The sequence below is a fragment of the Carassius gibelio genome, chromosome A1 (genome assembly GCF_023724105.1).
Source record: "Carassius gibelio isolate Cgi1373 ecotype wild population from Czech Republic chromosome A1, carGib1.2-hapl.c, whole genome shotgun sequence".
In the NCBI taxonomy this organism is placed as follows: Eukaryota; Metazoa; Chordata; class Actinopteri; order Cypriniformes; family Cyprinidae; genus Carassius; species Carassius gibelio.
Genome location: NC_068371.1, coordinates 263968 through 282722, shown reverse-complemented (window position 1 = coordinate 282722; position 18755 = coordinate 263968). Strand labels below are relative to the sequence as shown.

Below are 18755 nucleotides of genomic sequence, written 5' to 3'. Positions count from 1 at the left end.
AAACCATGGTTGCTAACCTGTTAACAACTTAGTTGGTTGGCAATGGGAAATTGCATTGCAACCAACAAAGTTGCTAACTTCATTAGCAACTATGGTTTTGGGAAAAGCACCCCTGTGCAGTTTGACCAATAACATGCAGGTATTGTACATAATTGACCAATCGTGGGTGTGACGAGTGGGGCGGGGACGAGAGCCGTGGGAACGGGGCGAGGTCGGTGGACTGATTGGAAATGAGCGACACCTGCTCGACCCACCGGTCTCAGGTCCCACAGAGGAGATGGAAGGATATAAAACAGGAGCGATGACAGTGATGGACGAGAGAGGACCAGGCCTGGATTTTGGTTTTGTGTTTGGTTTTGTTTGTGCGTGGCAGTCGTCCCTGAGGGGCTGCCGCAATGTTTTATGTTTATTTTGTAATTAAACTTTAATCACTGTCGTCGCTCCTGTTTTATATCCTTCAATCTCCTCCGTGAACTTTTACTGGAGACTTTGGTGTTGGAATTATAGGTGATATTTGATATGAAGGAAATGGGATCTGAAGTGCCGTATTGTTTCATTTACTGAAGTACACAGTATACCTGTTAAGCCTGTACTGGTAGACTTATGTTTTCTGCATAGTTTGTCATTATACTGTCTGATTTCATAATCACTGTGCAGAACAAATGTGTATTTAGTTTTGTATATGGATTGTTTAGTATCTCTCCACAGCAGTCTATGGCACCCTCTAAGTCCACTCTTAGATAAAATAATGCTTTTAGTAATATAGAGTATGTATATCTTAAGATTTAAAATGTTTTAAGCACAGATGGTAATGGTGCCTATGTATATCTTAAGATTTAAAATGTTTTAAGCACAGATGGTAACGGTACCCATGATTTTAATTATGTACCTATGTATGAACACATACCTATTAAGTTAAGTCAAGTCAAGTCAACTTTTTTTAAATAGCACTTTAAACAAAAAAGATTGTGTAAAAGCAACTGAAAAACATTAATTAGGAAAACAGTGTCAATAATGCAAAATGAGAGTTAAAGGTGTCACAGTCTTCTGTCTTTGTCTTTCTGTGAGCACATGGCTTGTGTTGTGTTTATTTGGTGCCATGTGCTCTCTCCTTTCCTTTTCTGACCCTGCCACCTTGTCACCTCATTACTGTTTAGTTGCTCCACCTGTGTTTCTCCCTTGCTCCCTGACTCATTACCTTATTCACTCTGTACACCTGTTGCATCCACTCACTCTGTACACCTGTGCACATAATCACTCACACAGCTGTTCCCTATTTGTTCACGAGTATATAGTTTTGTCTATATACCCACCACTCTGCCTGGCTATATTGTAATGTCTATGTACCTGTGTTTCTCGTGCTCGTTTTCCTGCTTGCCCATGTGATTCGTTTTGGTTTTGGTTTTGCCGTGTTGGCCTTTTAGTTCTCGTTTGTTCTTGTTAAAATAAAGTGTCTCTTCCCTGCACTTGGACCCAGATCTTGTTCCTCTTCTGCCCAGACGAAACCAGCAGTTCAATTCCAAGTTGCAGCTAAGTCAGACTGTGCAGAAGAATCATCTGTTTCCTGTGGTCTTGTTCTGGTGGTCGTCTGAGACAAGGTCTTTACAGGGGATCTGTATCTGGGGCTCATCTAGTTGTCCTGGTCCCCACTGTCTTTCAGGGCTGTAGAGGTCATTTCTAGGTGCTGATCCACCAAATGGGCTGGATACTGACTGGATCTGGGTAACTACAGTGACCCTCTGATCTGGATACAGACTGGATCTTGTGGCTACGGTGACCTCGGAAGAAGAGAGAAAACAGACAAATATTAGCATAGATGTCATTCTTATAACAATGTAGCAAGTACATCTGGTGTTATGGCAACTGATCTCGGTTCCGGTTTACCTAATTCAATCTGGACCACTTCCGTCAAATATATTTATGACAATTGTATTGCATACAATTGTATTGCATACCCCCCCCCACCCCCACCCCCGTGGTACAGAACAGAACCATTATATGCATACATAATTACAATATAAATTACATGAGTTGTAAACGAAACATAGAGACTGCTTCCAATGAAGAGACTTTTGCGATTCAAATGATCAGATTGCAGATTCAGTTGTTGGAGTTGGGGTTGGAGGAGAGAGTTAATTGCAAGCAGCAATGGGATGGAAGAGACGCTGAAGAATGGGAATTTAAATAGACCACATGTGATAGGTGTCAACACTGGATTGGTACACGTCAGAAACAGCTGACTATCAGCTGATGCAAGCGTGACTAATGGGGCCTGACTGAAGTAACGCAATGCTGAATTTAATGCAGCCTAAAAATCCTTTAACGAATTTGGATATTAGAGGTGTATTAGTGTGTTATGTGTAAGCCAAGTTAAAGAGATAGGTCTTTAATCTAGATTTAAACTGCAAGAGTGTGTCTGCCTCCCAAACAATGTAAGGTGGGTTATTCCAGAGTTTAGGTGCTAAATAGGAAAAGGATCTGCCGCCCACAGTGGATTTTGATGTTCTAGTTATTATCAAATTGCCAGAGTTTTGAGAACACAGAGGATGTGGAGGACTATAATGTAACAAGAACTTGCTTTATAAGTAATAACCAAGATTTTAAAATATATACAATGTTTGATAAGGAGCCAGTGCAGTGTTGAAAGAACCGGCTAATATGGTCATACTTCCTAGTTCTAGTAAGAACTCTAGCTGCTGCAATTTGGACTAGCTGGAGTTTGTTTGGAGTTTGTAGGAATTAATAATAGTCAGAAGAGGATCTATGACTTCTGGAAGCACCTCTTTTAGATCAACAGATCTTTAACAGACAAATTGCAAACGTATGTGTGCTATCTGGGTATGGACATTATAATCTTGCGAAGCAGTATTAAAGACTGATTGACATGTTTATTCAGCGCATTAACCACTCTTTCACAGATATAAAAGCAGCAAGGAATCCCCCCCCCCCCGGCTGAAAGGCGTGGAGCTGGAAGTCTGCCAAATCAAGCGCTTTATTTGGCTGCCTGCCATGTTTCACAGGCACTATGAAACAGCCTTGAAACGTCATGTTTCAACTCACAGAGCATAATATACTTTCACTAATAAATAAATATTATAAATAAAACATTGACTCAACAGAACATACAAGATGAATTCAACTGATCTGGAAGTCTCACTTGGAGCTTCAGCTGCCCCAGAACCCTCACATTGACTACAGGCTGTGCTGTCACAACAAAATAAGGAACTTCAAAATGCCATTTCACCTCTGCTTCAAAGACTGGAAGCAACAGGGACTTGTTTGTTAGCTCTCACCCAGCAGCCCCATGCCAAAAAGGTGACGTGTTCCACACCCACATGATGACATTACCACACGTTCATCTGAACCAGATAGAACACTTGTGACAAATAGAGATGGAACGGTGCCTTTAGATGCTGAACAATTTTTTGCTGATGAGCTTGCTGTCATTGATAGACATGTACGGACCCCAGCTAGTCCAAATTCCTCAACACCTGGCCCGGATGTGAGACCCAGAAGCCATGCACAGGGACCCAGCCATTATAATGAGTCATTCAACTTGGGCCCACCCATGCACGCAACCTCTACTGCTTCAATGCCCACCCATTATCTCACAGCCCCTTATGGTAGAGCTCCAGATGGACCTTAAGCTAAACTTGACACTTATAATGGTAAGGATGACTGGGACTCTTTTATCATTCCTTTTAAGTGCAGAGATGTCATTTACTGATGGAGTGCAGTAGAGAGAGTGAATAAACTGCATGAATGTCTAAGGGGTGCTGCTGTTAGATATTTATGCTCATTACCTGAACACATCCGTGAAGAATACTTTCTGCTGAAAGAACAGCTGGCTTTCCAATTTGGCAAAAAATAGCCTTCCACCACAGCACAGGGGAGACTTGGGGAACTGCACCAGTACAAAGAAACTGTTTCAGAGTTTGATGAAGAGGTTCACAGGCTAGTCATTTTGGCTTACCCTGGAGTTGACGTCGAGCTTAAGGAGCAAATTGCTGTTGACTCTTTTCTCAAAGGGACCAGAAAGTGGCATACGAAGTTATGAACCGTGACCCTGTATCACTGGATGAAGCACAGTGGCTAGTTTCATGCTATGAAAACAACTTCAAAGCTACACTTGGGTGAGATTTCGATCAGAGGGGGAGGACACGTCGAGTATGCTGGGATGATCTAGACATGGACTCTGATGAGGAGCCACAGGCTTTGCAGTCATGTAGAGTGCAGTCACATGGTTATGTTACTCAGCACCAGTTGCAAGCACTCATGGATAAAGTTGATAAGCTCCAACTGGCCATAGACCGTCTACATCCTCCCGCTTCTGGTGCTCTCCCTTCTATGATAAGACCCACCCACCAGACAAATTCGAGTATGGCAGTCCAGTCAGAAAGGGGACGCACAACTCAGACTTCTTTCAAGTCAAACAGGTATAGACAGCAGAATAACAACCCCACCAGAGCTGCTAGTGGGCCATGTTTTCAGTGTGGGGAGGAGGGGTTCTGAGGAAACTGCTCATGGTCCCCCAGTCCATCTACAAGTCACCCTTCAAATACTGTGACCAAAATGGAGCCCCCTAGCCAAAATCGCTCTGGGCAAGCAGAACAACATCCATTCATTGTAAATGTAAGCACAGCTGAGAGTCGAGGGCCCAGTTTAATGATCTTGCTGACTGTGACAGGTTTAGGCAAGGGAGGAACTCAGGTGCAGACAGGGATTCTCAAACAAAGGGTTTATTACAAAAAGGGGAAACAAAAACCCACGAGGGGGAAAACACGGAGCAAGGTAAAGACTAAATAACTAAAACAGGACTGGACTGACAAGATAAACAAGGACTCTAAATACTAACTATAAACAAACACTCACGGTAATACAAACACTTCTTAAGGAACAATCACAGAGTGGAACAATCACAATCACAGGTACAAATCTCAATGACAATGAACCGACGCAAGACAGAGCACACTAGGAGATCTAAATAGGGGTACTAATCAAGACACGACAGGTGTTACAGATAGGACAATCAAGACACGACTAGGTTAACAAGGGGGGCGGGGCAAGGGAACGAGACAACACAAGCACATGGCCCAAAGACAAGGCCATGCGCTTGTACACAAAACATGGGTCTGTCATGATCCTGCCTCAAGACTAGGAAAAATCAAGGACACGAGGGCAGAATCATGACAGAACCCCTCCCTTAAGGAGCGGCTTCCAGACGCTCCTCAAGGGAACATCAAACACGGGACATGACTGACATAACAGACTGGGACACAGACACAAACCAACAAGACATGACAAATAACAACAAAGGCAAACAGGAGTACACAACGGCAGGGTTAGGGTGACAAATCAAAAAAAACAAACAGGGAAGGGGAGGAGGCGGGAGTACAAAGTTCATGGGGGACAGACCAGGGTGGGTGGGAGGGGTAGGGATCTTAGAAGGACAGGACGAAGGCTGACGACGGGGGGTACGGGCAGGTCTGGGTGGTGAGGGGCGGGGAGGGTTCTCGGGATAACTGACAGGAGCAGACACAGGACGCGGGGCAACACTTACGGGACGCGGGGCAACATCAACAGGACGAGGGGCGACTACATCTACAGGACGAGGGGCGACTACATCTACAGGGCACGGGGAGACAACATCTACAGGGCACGGGGAGACGACAGGACACGGGGATACAACATCTACTGGACACGGGGCCACATCAACGGGACACGGGGCCACATCAACGGGACACGGGGCCACATCAACGGGACACGGGGCCACATCAACGGGACACGGGGAGACAACGGCTGGACACTTAGGACTTCTGGGGACAGGGTCAGGGGACAAAACAGGACTGACGGGGACTTCTAAAATTTGGACAAGACGGGACAAATAGTCAGAAAAAGCTTTAGCAGCTAGGATAATAGGCAGCTCCTTATGGGATGAGACCGACTGTACAAGAGTCTTTGCTGCAGAGTCGGCCGCGGCTCTCTCCTCCGCTCTCATGACTGCAGCTCTCTTCTTTGCCGGCTCGGGCACGCTCACTGTTGCTGGCTCGGGCACGCTCACCGCTGCTGGCTCGGGCACGCCCACCGCTGCTGGCTCGGGCACGCCCACCGCTGCTGGCTCGGGCACGCCAGCTCTCTCCGCTGCTGGCACGGGCACGCCAGCGCTCACCGCTGCTGGCACGGGCACGCCAGCTCTCTCCGCTGCTGGCACGGGCACGCCAGCGCTCACCGCTGCTGGCACAGGCACGCCAGCTCTCTCCGCTGCTGGCACGGGCACGCCAGCGCTCACCGCTGCTGGCTCAGGCACGCTCACCGCTGCTGACTCGGGAGGAGACAGGGTCACAGGACCGGCAGGCCCCTTCTTCTTCCTCTTCCTCCTCGGGCGCGGTGCAGAGGCCACAGCTGGGTCAGAGGCGGGTTGGGGGAGTTTGGTCTCGGGCAGGGCAGACTCGGACGCCGAAGACTCTGAAGCCGACTCCCATGAAAACCGTCTCCCTCGTTTAATGGGGAGACTGCTGGCTGAGGAGGGCACCTCAGGACTCTGGGAGGGGCTTGCCTGACCCCCCAGGGTTGCCACGGCCAGGACACGACCCTCCGGGATCGCCGGCAGCTGGGTAGGTGGGGACCTCTGGGGCTCCTCCTCTCGCCCGCTCACTCCGGAACGACCTCCCCTGGTCCCCCGGAACACCACAAGGCGAGAGCCCTCAAAACAATCTCGCTGGCTGGCTGATGCCATCCAGCATTGCCTCCTGTCTGCTGAGTTCCTTGGTGGTCGGTTCATTCTGACAGGTTTAGGCAAGGGAGGAACTCAGGTGCAGACAGGGATTCTCAAACAAAGGGTTTATTACAAAAAGGGGAAACAAAAACCCACGAGGGGGAAAACACGGAGCAAGGTAAAGACTAAATAACTAAAACAGGACTGGACTGACAAGATAAACAAGGACTCTAAATACTAACTATAAACAAACACTCACGGTAATACAAACACTTCTTAAGGAACAATCACAGAGTGGAACAATCACAATCACAGGTACAAATCTCAATGACAATGAACCGACGCAAGACAGAGCACACTAGGAGATCTAAATAGGGGTACTAATCAAGACACGACAGGTGTTACAGATAGGACAATCAAGACACGACTAGGTTAACAAGGGGGGCGGGGCAAGGGAACGAGACAACACAAGCACATGGCCCAAAGACAAGGCCATGCGCTTGTACACAAAACATGGGTCTGTCATGATCCTGCCTCAAGACTAGGAAAAATCAAGGACACGAGGGCAGAATCATGACAGACTGTTGATGGCATACCTTTTAATGCAGTTACAGACACAGGTGCTGAGGCCACCATCATGTCTGAAGAGACATACAGCAAATTACCTGTTAAATCACCTACAGGACTGAAAAAGGTGTGTCTCCTAAATGCAGAAACTAGAAGGGAGATGTCAGCAACAGGAGAAGTGAAAGTGGAATTCAGAATTGGCACAAAAGTGTTGGAGTGGACATTTTGCATTGCACCAATTCGTCATGCCCTGCTCCTGGGTTTATATTTCTTAAAAGCTTCTGATTTCACCATTCATGCCTCTGTTAAAGTTTTCATGGGCTCAGAACTCTTCCCACCCTATATATCTGAAGGCAAAGGGCCAGACTACATCATTTCGAAAGTGACGTTAGAGAGTGATTTCACTGTGCCGCCAGAGTTTAGGGTGTGGTAGATCCCTTCTGTTCTAGAGCCTGTTAGCTTGGCCGATGGAGTTCAGGCAGTATCATGAATAACATGGAACAGAGGATTCTGGTTAGGCTATGCAACATCACAGCTTCCAGTAGACCCTTATCAGGGGGAGTCTGAAACACTCACGGAACCTCAGCAAGAGATGTCAATAGCTCTCCTGAATGAACACCAAGAAGTTTTTGTAGCAACTGATGATGATCTGGGGAAGTTCTCTGCACTGCAGCACAGAATTGATACCAGAATGGCTAAGCCTGTTCGACAGCCAGTGTGACGTACCCCTTTAGGAATCTGGAATCAGGAAACACATCTAAAAAAAATGCTTGAAGCAGGTATTGTGATCCACACAAACTCTGCATGGGCATCCCCTATTGTCCTCGTAAGGAAGAAAGATGGCGGGGTCCGTTGGTGCATAGATTATCGGATGCGGATGCGATTAATTAAGGATGCGTGTCCCCTACTAAAAATAGAGGAATGCCTCTATGTGCTGGGTGGTGCGAAGACATTCCTACCACTTGACCTTCAGTCAGAATACTGGAAGATTGAAATGAATAAAAAAGACAGATCCAAGACTGCTTTTGTGACAAGGTATTGATTATATGAGTACACCAGAATGCCATTTGGATTGTGTAACGCACCCAGCACATAACAGAGGGCCATGGAGTAATCTTGGGGGGTAGACTCACTTAAAATAATGTAATTATCAGGTTTTAGCCAGGTTTCTTTCAAACAGAGCACATCTAGATTATGATCAGTGATTATATAATTTACAAAAAGTGCTTTCGTAGAAATGGACCTGATATTCAATAAGCCAAGCTATATCATTTTTTTACTCATATTGCATCTGTATTTTATTTGTTGAACCTCAATTATATTGTTACTCTTAAATTGGTTTGGACGTTTTTTTTTATTTTTTGGTTCAGGGAACAGGCACAGTCTTTATAGTGTGATATCTAGGTGAAAGAGTCTGTGTGCTCAGAATTAACTGATTTCTGTGGCATGAAGCGACTAGCAGATGGTCGGTTTAGCCAGTCTGTCTGTTTCCTGACCTAGGCCCCAGTTAGTCAAATACAAACTCTAAAGGCCCATTCACACCAAGCACGATAACTATAAAGATAACGATAAAGATATAGTTCTAAAAATCATTCTCAATATTAAAGAATAGCACAGTCCACACTACAACTATAACGATAAAGGCACAGAGAAACGGTATCGTTGGAATCATTTGGAATCAACGATTTTTTTTCCAGCTGATGAACGATACAAACATTGACATCCAATGAGAATCCACCCTGCTATAACGAGCTTGAGGATTTAAAGTGGCAGACGCACTTGAATAAACTCTCAGAATAAACAGACGATATCGTTCGCTGATGTGGACGCTAATATCTTTATCTTTATAGTTATCTTTATAGTCTAGATGGAAATAGGGGTCCACACGCAACCCCCAGCTTTTTTTATGCCACCTGATTTTTTAAAATCCTTAAAGTGTATATTTTCATAATCTGCCAGGTGCCAAGCTGAAATAATGTCCCAAAGGGTTCTTTTTTAACCCTTTGCTGCACCCGACCGGAACCCAAAAAATCAAAAAATGATATAGAAAGTGGCATAACATTAGAAGTAAACAACATACAGAGACAAATGAACACATTTTCCCATATAATTCTGACCCCAGGAATGTAATCTCGAAGAATCAAATCTAAGATTAGAATTGCTTTAATTTATCTGATTCCAGAAGTAATTAGTTTATACTTCCTAAACAGTTTGTCCAGCTAATTTTGAAATCGGTATATCTTAAACAGTTCTGTTTATACTACTTTGTGGCCAACAAGCATATAAACAAAATTATAATTTATAAGCGACGAGCTGGGTAGCACAGGATCTGGGCAGAGTTTAACTTCAAAATATATGTCCCAAGACAATACTTCTTTATAAATGAAACACAAATTTATTGATCTACTTTTAAGGTTACATGGAACTACTCTGACAAACACACATACATACACATACAGTTACTGAAGATGAGGATTAACGGAATTTGAATGATGTCCCAAGGTATTGGTTGCAAGTTCTTAGATCGCACCAACACAAAAGCAGAGATTTGTCTTATCTTTACTGCTTAAGATCAATTTGCCCCAGCTTCAGCAGATGGAAGATTTGTTTGTCAAACACCTTTGATCAATTTAATGTATTCTTGACAAATCTTACTGGCTTCTTTTGATATTATTCTTTTCCCTCTATTATCACTTGATGTTAAATTAAGAAAAGACAACTACCCATATATATATATATATATATATATATATATATATATATATTAGAATAGGCTACCTATTGTTTTAATTTGTGTGACTGTTTAATGAACAGCCTTTCTAGAAGTCTGTGAACTGGTTTTTGCGTGTCAGTTGAGAACACCTGTGTGCTTTACCAAGGACATAACATGCACATGTGATTGCACAAAAGAAAACAGTAAATACTAGTGAAATGCAAAAAATGAATTCCACTCTATTGTGTGATGGTTATGAAACACTTTTTGCGAAGTTGTTTCAGTTTAACAGGAAATCTTTAAAAAAAAAAATTTTTTTATTACAGTACAGTTTGGTGTACCAACACACTATACTGATCATATCCAAATGTTTATTACTGTTTATATGACACAAATTAGATCTCTTTAATATCTAAATTATTTATCTTATAATGACATTAAACTGTAGCAAATGGAGACTTCTTTAGAAAAAGACCTATAGTTTGGTCAAGAAAACAAAGTCTGTTTATGAACTAGGGCTGGACGATTAATCGAAAAATAATCAAAACCGAAATTCATAAGCTTTAACCGACATAATTTTCCCGTGTCGGTTTTTTCTGTTTTTTAATCCTGTTAACACATCCCCCTTAAAAGCATACTAGCGCGTGTGTAGCCACATGACTCTGCCCCATCCAGTCAGTGGCATAAAAGCAAAGCGGTGTGAGCGTTGAGCCTTGCGTCTTCACTAAACTTTGTCAGTTGTATTTGTTTTATGGTTTGGACATTCAAGCGATTAGATGAACGGATGTGTATTCTTATATTGAGCTACCATGTTCGCGCAGCTTCATTGTGGCACGAACACTCATATAAACAGTAGCTATGAAGATCGTGAACGGGAACTCGGAGGACGAGAAGACAATGAAGAATCTCTTAATAAAAGAAGGTTGGAAACACGAAAGGTAAGGACTCCATACAGACAACTGGAAAAGACTGGTACTATATAGGGAGACTAATGACAATAAAGTGAATGCACCTGGTGCAGTTAGCAGGAGTGCAATTGCTGTGATGACAGGACAAGACTAGTGGAATACTAGTGCCTACGGTGAAGTGCCTAAGGGGATGTGAGTCCACTAGTGGACACCCAGGGAAACAGAGACTAGACAGCGTGACATTACCCCCTCCTCCATGGAGCAGCTGCCAGATGCTCCAGCCCGAACCCAAGGGAAGACCAAAGACACAAAGATACCAGGAGGGAGGTGGAGCGGCGGAGGACCAGGGGGAGGGACGGAGTGCCAGGTAAAATGGGGAAAACAAAGACAAGAGGACCAGGTAAAATGGGGAAACAGAGACAAGACGACCAGGTAAAATGGGGAAACAGGGATAAGACGACCAGGTAAAATGGGGAAACAGAAACAAGAGAAGTAAAACACAAAACAAGGAGTCCAGGAGGGAGGTGGACCGGTAGAGGATCAGGGGGAGGGACGGAGGGCCAGGTCCAAAGGTGGAAAACAGGCAGAAGAATGAAAAAAAAAACACAAAAACACAAGTCCAGGAATGACATAGCGTGACGCCCACCAGGGCAGAGCAGAAGACCACCACATCCGGTGCTGGGTTGGTGACCATCTTGTGCAATGGCGCTGGGCCGGCGGCCATTCTGTGCAGCGGCGCTGGGCTGATGGCCATCTCGTGCAGTGGCGTTGGATCAGTAGACGTACGCCTCCTTTCTCCTCTCCGTCCACCATATATAGTACAGACCAAAAGTTTGGACACACCTTGTCATTCAAAGAGTTCACACTGAAGGAATCAAAACTATTAATTAACACATGTGGAATTATATACATAACAAATTCTAGGTTCTTCAAAGTAGCCACATTTTGCTTTGATTACTGCTTTGCACACTCTTGGCATTCTCTTGATGAGCTTCAAGAGATAGTCACCTGAAATGGTCTTCCAACAGTCTTGAAGGAGTTCCCAGAGATTCTTAGCACTTGTTGGCCCTTTTGCCTTCACTCTGCGGTCCAGCTCACCCCAAACCATCTCGATTGGGTTCAGGTCCAGTGACTGTGGAGGCCAGGTCCCCATCACTCTCCTTCTTGGTCAAATAGCCCTTACACAGCCTGGAGGTGTGTTTGGAGTCATTGTCCTGTTGAAAAATAAATGATGGTCTAACTAAATGCAAACCGGATGGAATAGCATGCCGCTGCAAGATGCTGTGGTAGCCATGCTGGTTCAGTATGCCTTCAATTTTGAATAAATCCCCAACAGTGTCACCAGCAAAGCACCCCCACACCATCACACCTCCTCCTCCATGCTTCACGGTGGGAACCAGGCATGTAGAGTCTATCCGTTCACCTTTTCTGCGTTGCACAAAGACACGGTGGTTTGAACCAAAGATCTCAAATTTGGACTCATCAGACCAAAGCACAGATTTCCACTGGTCTAATGTTCATTCCTTGTGTTCTTTAGCCCCAGACAAGTCTCTTCTGCTTTTTGCCTTTCTTTAGCAGTGGTTTCCTAGCAGATATTCTACCATGAAGGCCTGATTCACACAGTCTCCTCATAACAGTTGTTCTAGGGATGTGTCTGCTGCTAGAACTCTGTGTGCCATTGACCTGGTCTCTAATCTGAGCTGCTGTTAACCTGCGATTTCTGAGACTGGTGACCCGGATGAACTTATCCTCAGCAGCAGAGGTGACTCTTGGTCTTTCTTTCTTGGAGTGGTTCGCATGTGAGCCAGTTTCTTTGTAGTGCTTGATGGTTTTTGTGACTGCACTTGGGGACACTTTCAAAGTTTTCCCAATTTTTCGGACTGACTGACCTTCATTTCTTAAATGATGGACACTCGTTTTCCTGTACTTAGCTGCTTTTTTCTTGCCATAATACAAATTCTAACAGTCTATTCAGTAGGACTATCAGCTGTGTATCCACCTGACTTCTGCACAACACAACTGACGGTCCCAACCCCATTTATAAGGCAAAAAATCAGACTTATTAAACCTGACAGGGCATACCTGTGAAGTGAAAACCATTTTAGGTGACTACCTCTTGAAGCTCATCAAGAGAATGACAAGAGTGTGCAAAGCAGTAATCAAAGCAAAAGGTGGCTACTTATAAGAACCTACAATATGACATATTTTCAATTGTCTCACACTTTTTTGTTATGTATATAATTCCACATGTGTTAATTCATAGTCTTGATGCCTTCAGTGTGACTCTACAATTTGCATAGTCATGAAAATAAAGAAAACTCTTTGAATAAGAAGGTGTGTCCAAACTTTTGGTCTGTACTGTATATATAAATTATGTGTGTGTGTGTGTGTGTGTGTGTGTCTCCAATATTATACAGTGCATTGAGAAACTTGAGACTGCACATTCAGCTGATTAATTATAATTACCATTAAATAGGTTTAAATATGATTAACTCTCACCATTATATTAAATTTAGTTCTGTTCTAAGACTTTTATTTGTGTTCCCTCAGTTCATGCCTTCCTTTGTTTTTGATTTCTAGCTACTCTTTAGTTTTCATTGCTACAATCAGTAAGTTCTGTGCTTCAGCTGTGTTTTATTAATCTAATTTGTGTCTGCTTTATATAATTTACCCAAACAGTCACTCTTTGTCATGGTCACAGTTATGCTTATGTGTTTGTTAACAATGCCTGCCTGATCCTTTTGGATTTATTAAACGTTGTTGTGTGGAACTTTATTCCTCTGCCTTCATCTGTTCATACATTAACACCCCTTAATAATGGTAAAATCACTTCATCTTATATGAGTTTCTTATTGCTTTTATAAAATGGCAACAACATGTATTATGATATAAGGTGTTCTATAAGTTAAGTTACTTTTTTGATAACACTTTCATTTATAATGAAAGTTAATACCAGTGTTATTTCAATATTTTTATATTATTTATTAATATTTTAAATTAACTTTCATTTCTACTGTATATGAATTACTGTTGATTTACAATAAATATACAGAAGCTCCTTGTTCCTTTTTATCCAGGTTTGACGGCCAGTGTACGTTTCCTCATATGAACAATAGATTAAATTAGTTACTCCATTCAGACCTACATACAGGCATATCATGTAAAACAAAGATAATCAATTAAGCAACTGAAGGCAATAATGTTCTGACTAAAATACCACTCCGTCAAAGTCAATTGTGCAGTGCACATATTATTCAAACTAGTTTCAATGTTTTATCAGTTACCAATGATTTCGAATGAACTGTACAAAGCAAAGGTAAGCAATGCAAATATAATTTTTATGCAAATTTATTGCTGTTTGACAAAAAGAACATTATCATCATAAAGTCAAGGTTTAAGAGTTAAAGCACACAATGTATCAAAACAGACATACAGCAGCCACAAACACAGAGACCATCAGTGGACAAGAGCAATGCAATAACAACTTTATATGGAACATATCTTTGCATATTTGCTTACATTAAGGCCATTTTGAGGTTGGATTCAGATTCAACTCCTCCCACCTTACATATCCTTAAACCTACCCGTCTCCACCCCCTGATCCCTGAACACCATTTAATAATGGAAAAAAAGTGCAACATGTGTCTTTGTGTCTTTTTGCTACTATAAAATGGCAACAAGGGTCATGGTATATATATATATATATATATATATTTACATATATTAACATGAAGATATTTAAAAAAAATTGTAACAATTTAGATTTAGCTTTTCATTATATATTCCTTAACTTTAATATTTTAACTTTTATGAGTTTGAGTTTTTCTTCTAAAATATCTTCTTTTGCATTCAGCGGAAGAAAGTCAGTCTTACAGGTCTGGAACAACTTCTGGTGAGTAACTGATGACAGAAAGTCATTTTAGGGTAGAATGTCCCTTTATATATCAACTATTTTACAGTGGCTTTGGCTCATTTGTTTAGTGTATTTCAAACACCAGCAGACCCCCCAGACCCCCCTCAATTTCGAACACTTGTTTAGTGTATATTTCACCAGCAGAAGTCTCAGCTGCTTTGCTCATATGTGATGTTGGTTGCAGGTTTGCTGATCACAGCCATTTTAATCACCCCCTTAGTGTTTGACTTGAGCAGATCACATTTGAACATTTCCATGAAGCCTTGCTTAAAACAATCCCCCGACAACGTGTAGAGCGGCAGGTTGAAAATGATGTTGAGTACAGCGATCGGCCTTGAGATAATATAGGCGGCATGAACGCAGCGGTCCATGCAGTTGTTTTCCGGAGTACGATTCGTGTAAATCCTCAAAGCTCGTAGCACATGAAAAGGAAAAAAGCACACAATGAAGCATGTCAAAATCAACACAATGAGTCGCCTTGCTCGAACCCGTTTGGTGCTTCCCATATGAGGACCCTTCTTGAGTTCTTTCATGATGCGCCAATAGCAAAGACAGACCACAACTAGAGGAACCAAATATCCAACTACTGTCAACACCCAACTATACGGCCAGATGATTTCTGGATTGTTACTCGCGAGATCCAAGCAGTAAGTTTTGTTGTTGTTCTCCACTGTGTCAAAAAAGTTAAAAACTGGACTTATTTCTGCAACTGCCACAGCCCAACACAGCACGCAAGCCAACGTGCCCCAACGCTTCTGCTTGATGCTGTGTCCATGTGACGGGTGCACGACTGCCACGTACCGAAAAATAGCCATACAGGTGAGGAAGAGGATGCTGCCATAGAGGTTGAAGTGGAAGATGAAGCGTGTGAAGCGACACATGATGTTTCCCAGCGTCCACGAGTCATCAAGCAAGTAGTAGTAGGTCAAGAAGGGCAAGCAGACCATGAAAAGGAGGTCAGTGATGATGAGGTTCACCATGATGATGGTGCTGCTCTTCCAGGGACGAACTTTGACCGTGTAGACAAGCAGAGCAGTGATGTTACCCACAACACCTACAATGAAGATTAAGATGTACATGGTGGGGAGATAGTAGCGTTTCACAAGATCGTCCGCGTTGGTGCAGTTGTCAAGTGAAGTGTTTCTCGAGCCATAGTAAAGGTTGCTCATGGTTGTTCCTGCAGCAGGAATGAAGAGTAAAAAAGAAAAAGTATTAGAAAGCACACATGGTAAGTCTAAAAATGTCTAACTGATGGGAGTTTAGATACTCGTCTTGTTTTCTGCTTTGCTTTAATCTCTGAAAAGAATTCCTGGGATTTTAGGCACGACCTGGTTTGGTTTGCTATACCTGATTTTACACAATAACCCCATTTAAGTCACTGACACACTTCAAACACTGCAGTCTGCATGCAATCTCTGTTTATTTAGTAAATTTCAACACTTGTGAAATTCCAAGATGGATCTGTTCCAGTTGAATATTTATTTTTAATAATAATAGTAATAGAAAAAGACATATAGTTACAATACAATATATACATATATATATATATATATATATATATATATATATATAAAGAGTTCAGATGCAAAAGCCTCTAAGTGCCATCTGAAATTTTCATCTAAAATTAGGATTTTTATCTGTCTCCTATATTTATTTTCAGTTATTTCACTTTAATAGCCTGGAAAAGGACCTGGACATTGCCATTAAAGTAAAATGACTCAAACTAAGCATAGGAGCTTGATAAAAATCCTAATTTTAGATGAAAATTTCAGATGGCATTTAGAGGTTTTTGCATCTGAACTCTTCATATATATATATATATATATATATATACATATATATAGATATATGGGGAAGTGAGACCACTAGTGGACACCCAGGGAAACAGAGATCAGACCTCTTGAGTAGTCGGGTTGGCCTACCATCCCAGATACTGACTGACCAGGGCACCCCCTTCATGTCCCGGGTGATGGCTGACCTCTGCAAGCTCCTCCAAATAAAACAGCTCCGCACCACCGTATACCACCCGCAAAAGGACGGCCTGGTCGAACGCTTCAACCAGACCCTGAAGCAGATGCTGCGGCGGGTGGCTGCTGAGAACAAGCGCGACTGGGACAAGATGCTGCCCTATGTCCTCTTCGGCATTCGGGAGGTACCCCAGGCGTCCACCGGTCTCACCCCTTTCGAGCTCCTTTTCGGCCGACAGCCCCGCGGCCTGCTTGATGTCGCCCGAAAAGCCTGGGAACAGCAGCCGGCCGTCCACCACTCCACCATCGAGACCATTAACAGGGTCATGCCCATCATCCGGGAGCACCTTGCCAAAGCCCAGAAGGCCCAGCAACGACATTAAAACAGGGCGGCCCAACCACGGGAGTTTCAGCCTGGAGACCAAGTTATGGTCCTAGTCCCCACTGCCGCCTGTAAATTCTTGGCCAACTGGCAGGGACCCTATACCGTGACAGAAAGGATCGGCCCTGTCACCTACCGGGTCCGGCAGCCCAGACGACGCATAGAGGACCAACTGTACCACGTGAACCTTCTGAAGCGCTGGGTCGGGACCGAGCCCCAGCTTGCAGCCCTCGCTCAGTGACCTCCTGTGGCTGTGGACATGGATCCCCACCTCTCGGTCGCCCAAAAGTCAGAGCTGCCACACCTGGTCAGTGAGTTCACCGATGTGTTCTCTCCCCAGCCAGGGTGGACCCACGTACTCAAGCACGATATCCGCACAGCACCCGGAGTGATCGTCCAGCAGTGGCCCTATCGTGTTCCGGAGGCTCGGCGCCACGCCACTGAGGAGGAGGTACAGGAGATGTTAAGGTTAGGAACCATCGAACCATCATGCAACCCTTGGTCCAGCCCAATTATCATGGGTCCAAAGCTCGACGGCACCTTCCGTTTTTGCAACGACTTCCGCTGCCTGAATGAAGTCTCGGAGTTTGACGGCTACCCAATGCCGCGAGTGGACGAACTCTTGGATTGACTAGGAAGGGCCCGGTATATCTCAACTCTTGACCTCACCAAGGTGTACTGGCAGGTTATTTACTGCTAGGCATTTAAACAGACCTTTGCTCTTAATTCTGATCGGTCCAACGCAATAACGAAATCTGAGGGATTGGTAATGCTGCACTGTAATCATAGTTATTTATATTTTTCATTATATTTTATTATATGATATTGGTTTGAGACTGAGAGCATTTTATTTAGTGGAGAACTTTGCAGCAGTATTTTATTTCTTATTCTTTTTTATTTTATATATATTTAATTAAAAACTATTTTAAAAAAAAGTGTAAACAAATTGTTAAAAAAAAGTTTATCGTAATTGTCACACACCTGGACTCATTTAGTGTTTTTGCCCCAGTGACCCAGTTTCTGTCTTCCGTGTTTAGTTTGATTAGTTCCCAGGTGTGTCTATTATCTTCCTCATGTGTTCCATGTCCCTGTTAATTTAGTTATTCCATCCACCTGTGTTTCCCCATTATCCTCTGTACATAAGCCTTGTCCTTTCAGTTCTGTTTTGTCGGGTCTACTTGTCATCAACTGGTTACTTGTTACTAACTCACTCACTTACGTGTGTCTATTGCTGTGCTCCATGAGTTGAATATATTAAATACCTTATTTCGTTTATCCTCGGCTCCGTATTCCTTCAGGCAGCGTAAAACCGTGACAGAAGACCCGACCCAAAAAGAAAGTAGAAAACTGCGTGTTTTTTCCCTCCGTTTTGTTTTTGTTTTTTCACAGTCTTTTTGTTTCGTAGTGTTGATGGATCCCCTCTCTAGCCCCGGATTCCTCCTCCTCATGCTGGAGCAGGAAGGACGCTCTCTCGAGGACCACACCAGACGGTTCCTACTGTTAGCTAATGCCACCAGCTACCCGGACGACGTGCTCTGCGCCTTCTACAATGCCAGCCTGAACCCCAAGTGCAGAGCGTTGTCGTCCGAA

At 43.4% G+C, this 18755-nt stretch overlaps 1 protein-coding gene across 1 annotated transcript; it reads right to left on the bottom strand.

The window, feature by feature from the left end:
* Positions 1–14965: 14965 nt before the first annotated feature.
* LOC127969189 (2-oxoglutarate receptor 1-like) lies at positions 14966–15985 on the bottom strand. Its single transcript, XM_052571024.1, has one exon. The coding sequence runs from the start codon at positions 15983–15985 to the stop codon at positions 14966–14968; it is 1020 nt and encodes a 339-aa protein (XP_052426984.1).
* Positions 15986–18755: the final 2770 nt, after the last annotated feature.

Coding starts and splice junctions, on each gene's coding strand:
- LOC127969189 (XM_052571024.1), bottom strand. CDS start 15,985: ATGAGCAACCTTTACTATGGCTCGAGAAACACTTCACTTGACAACTGC.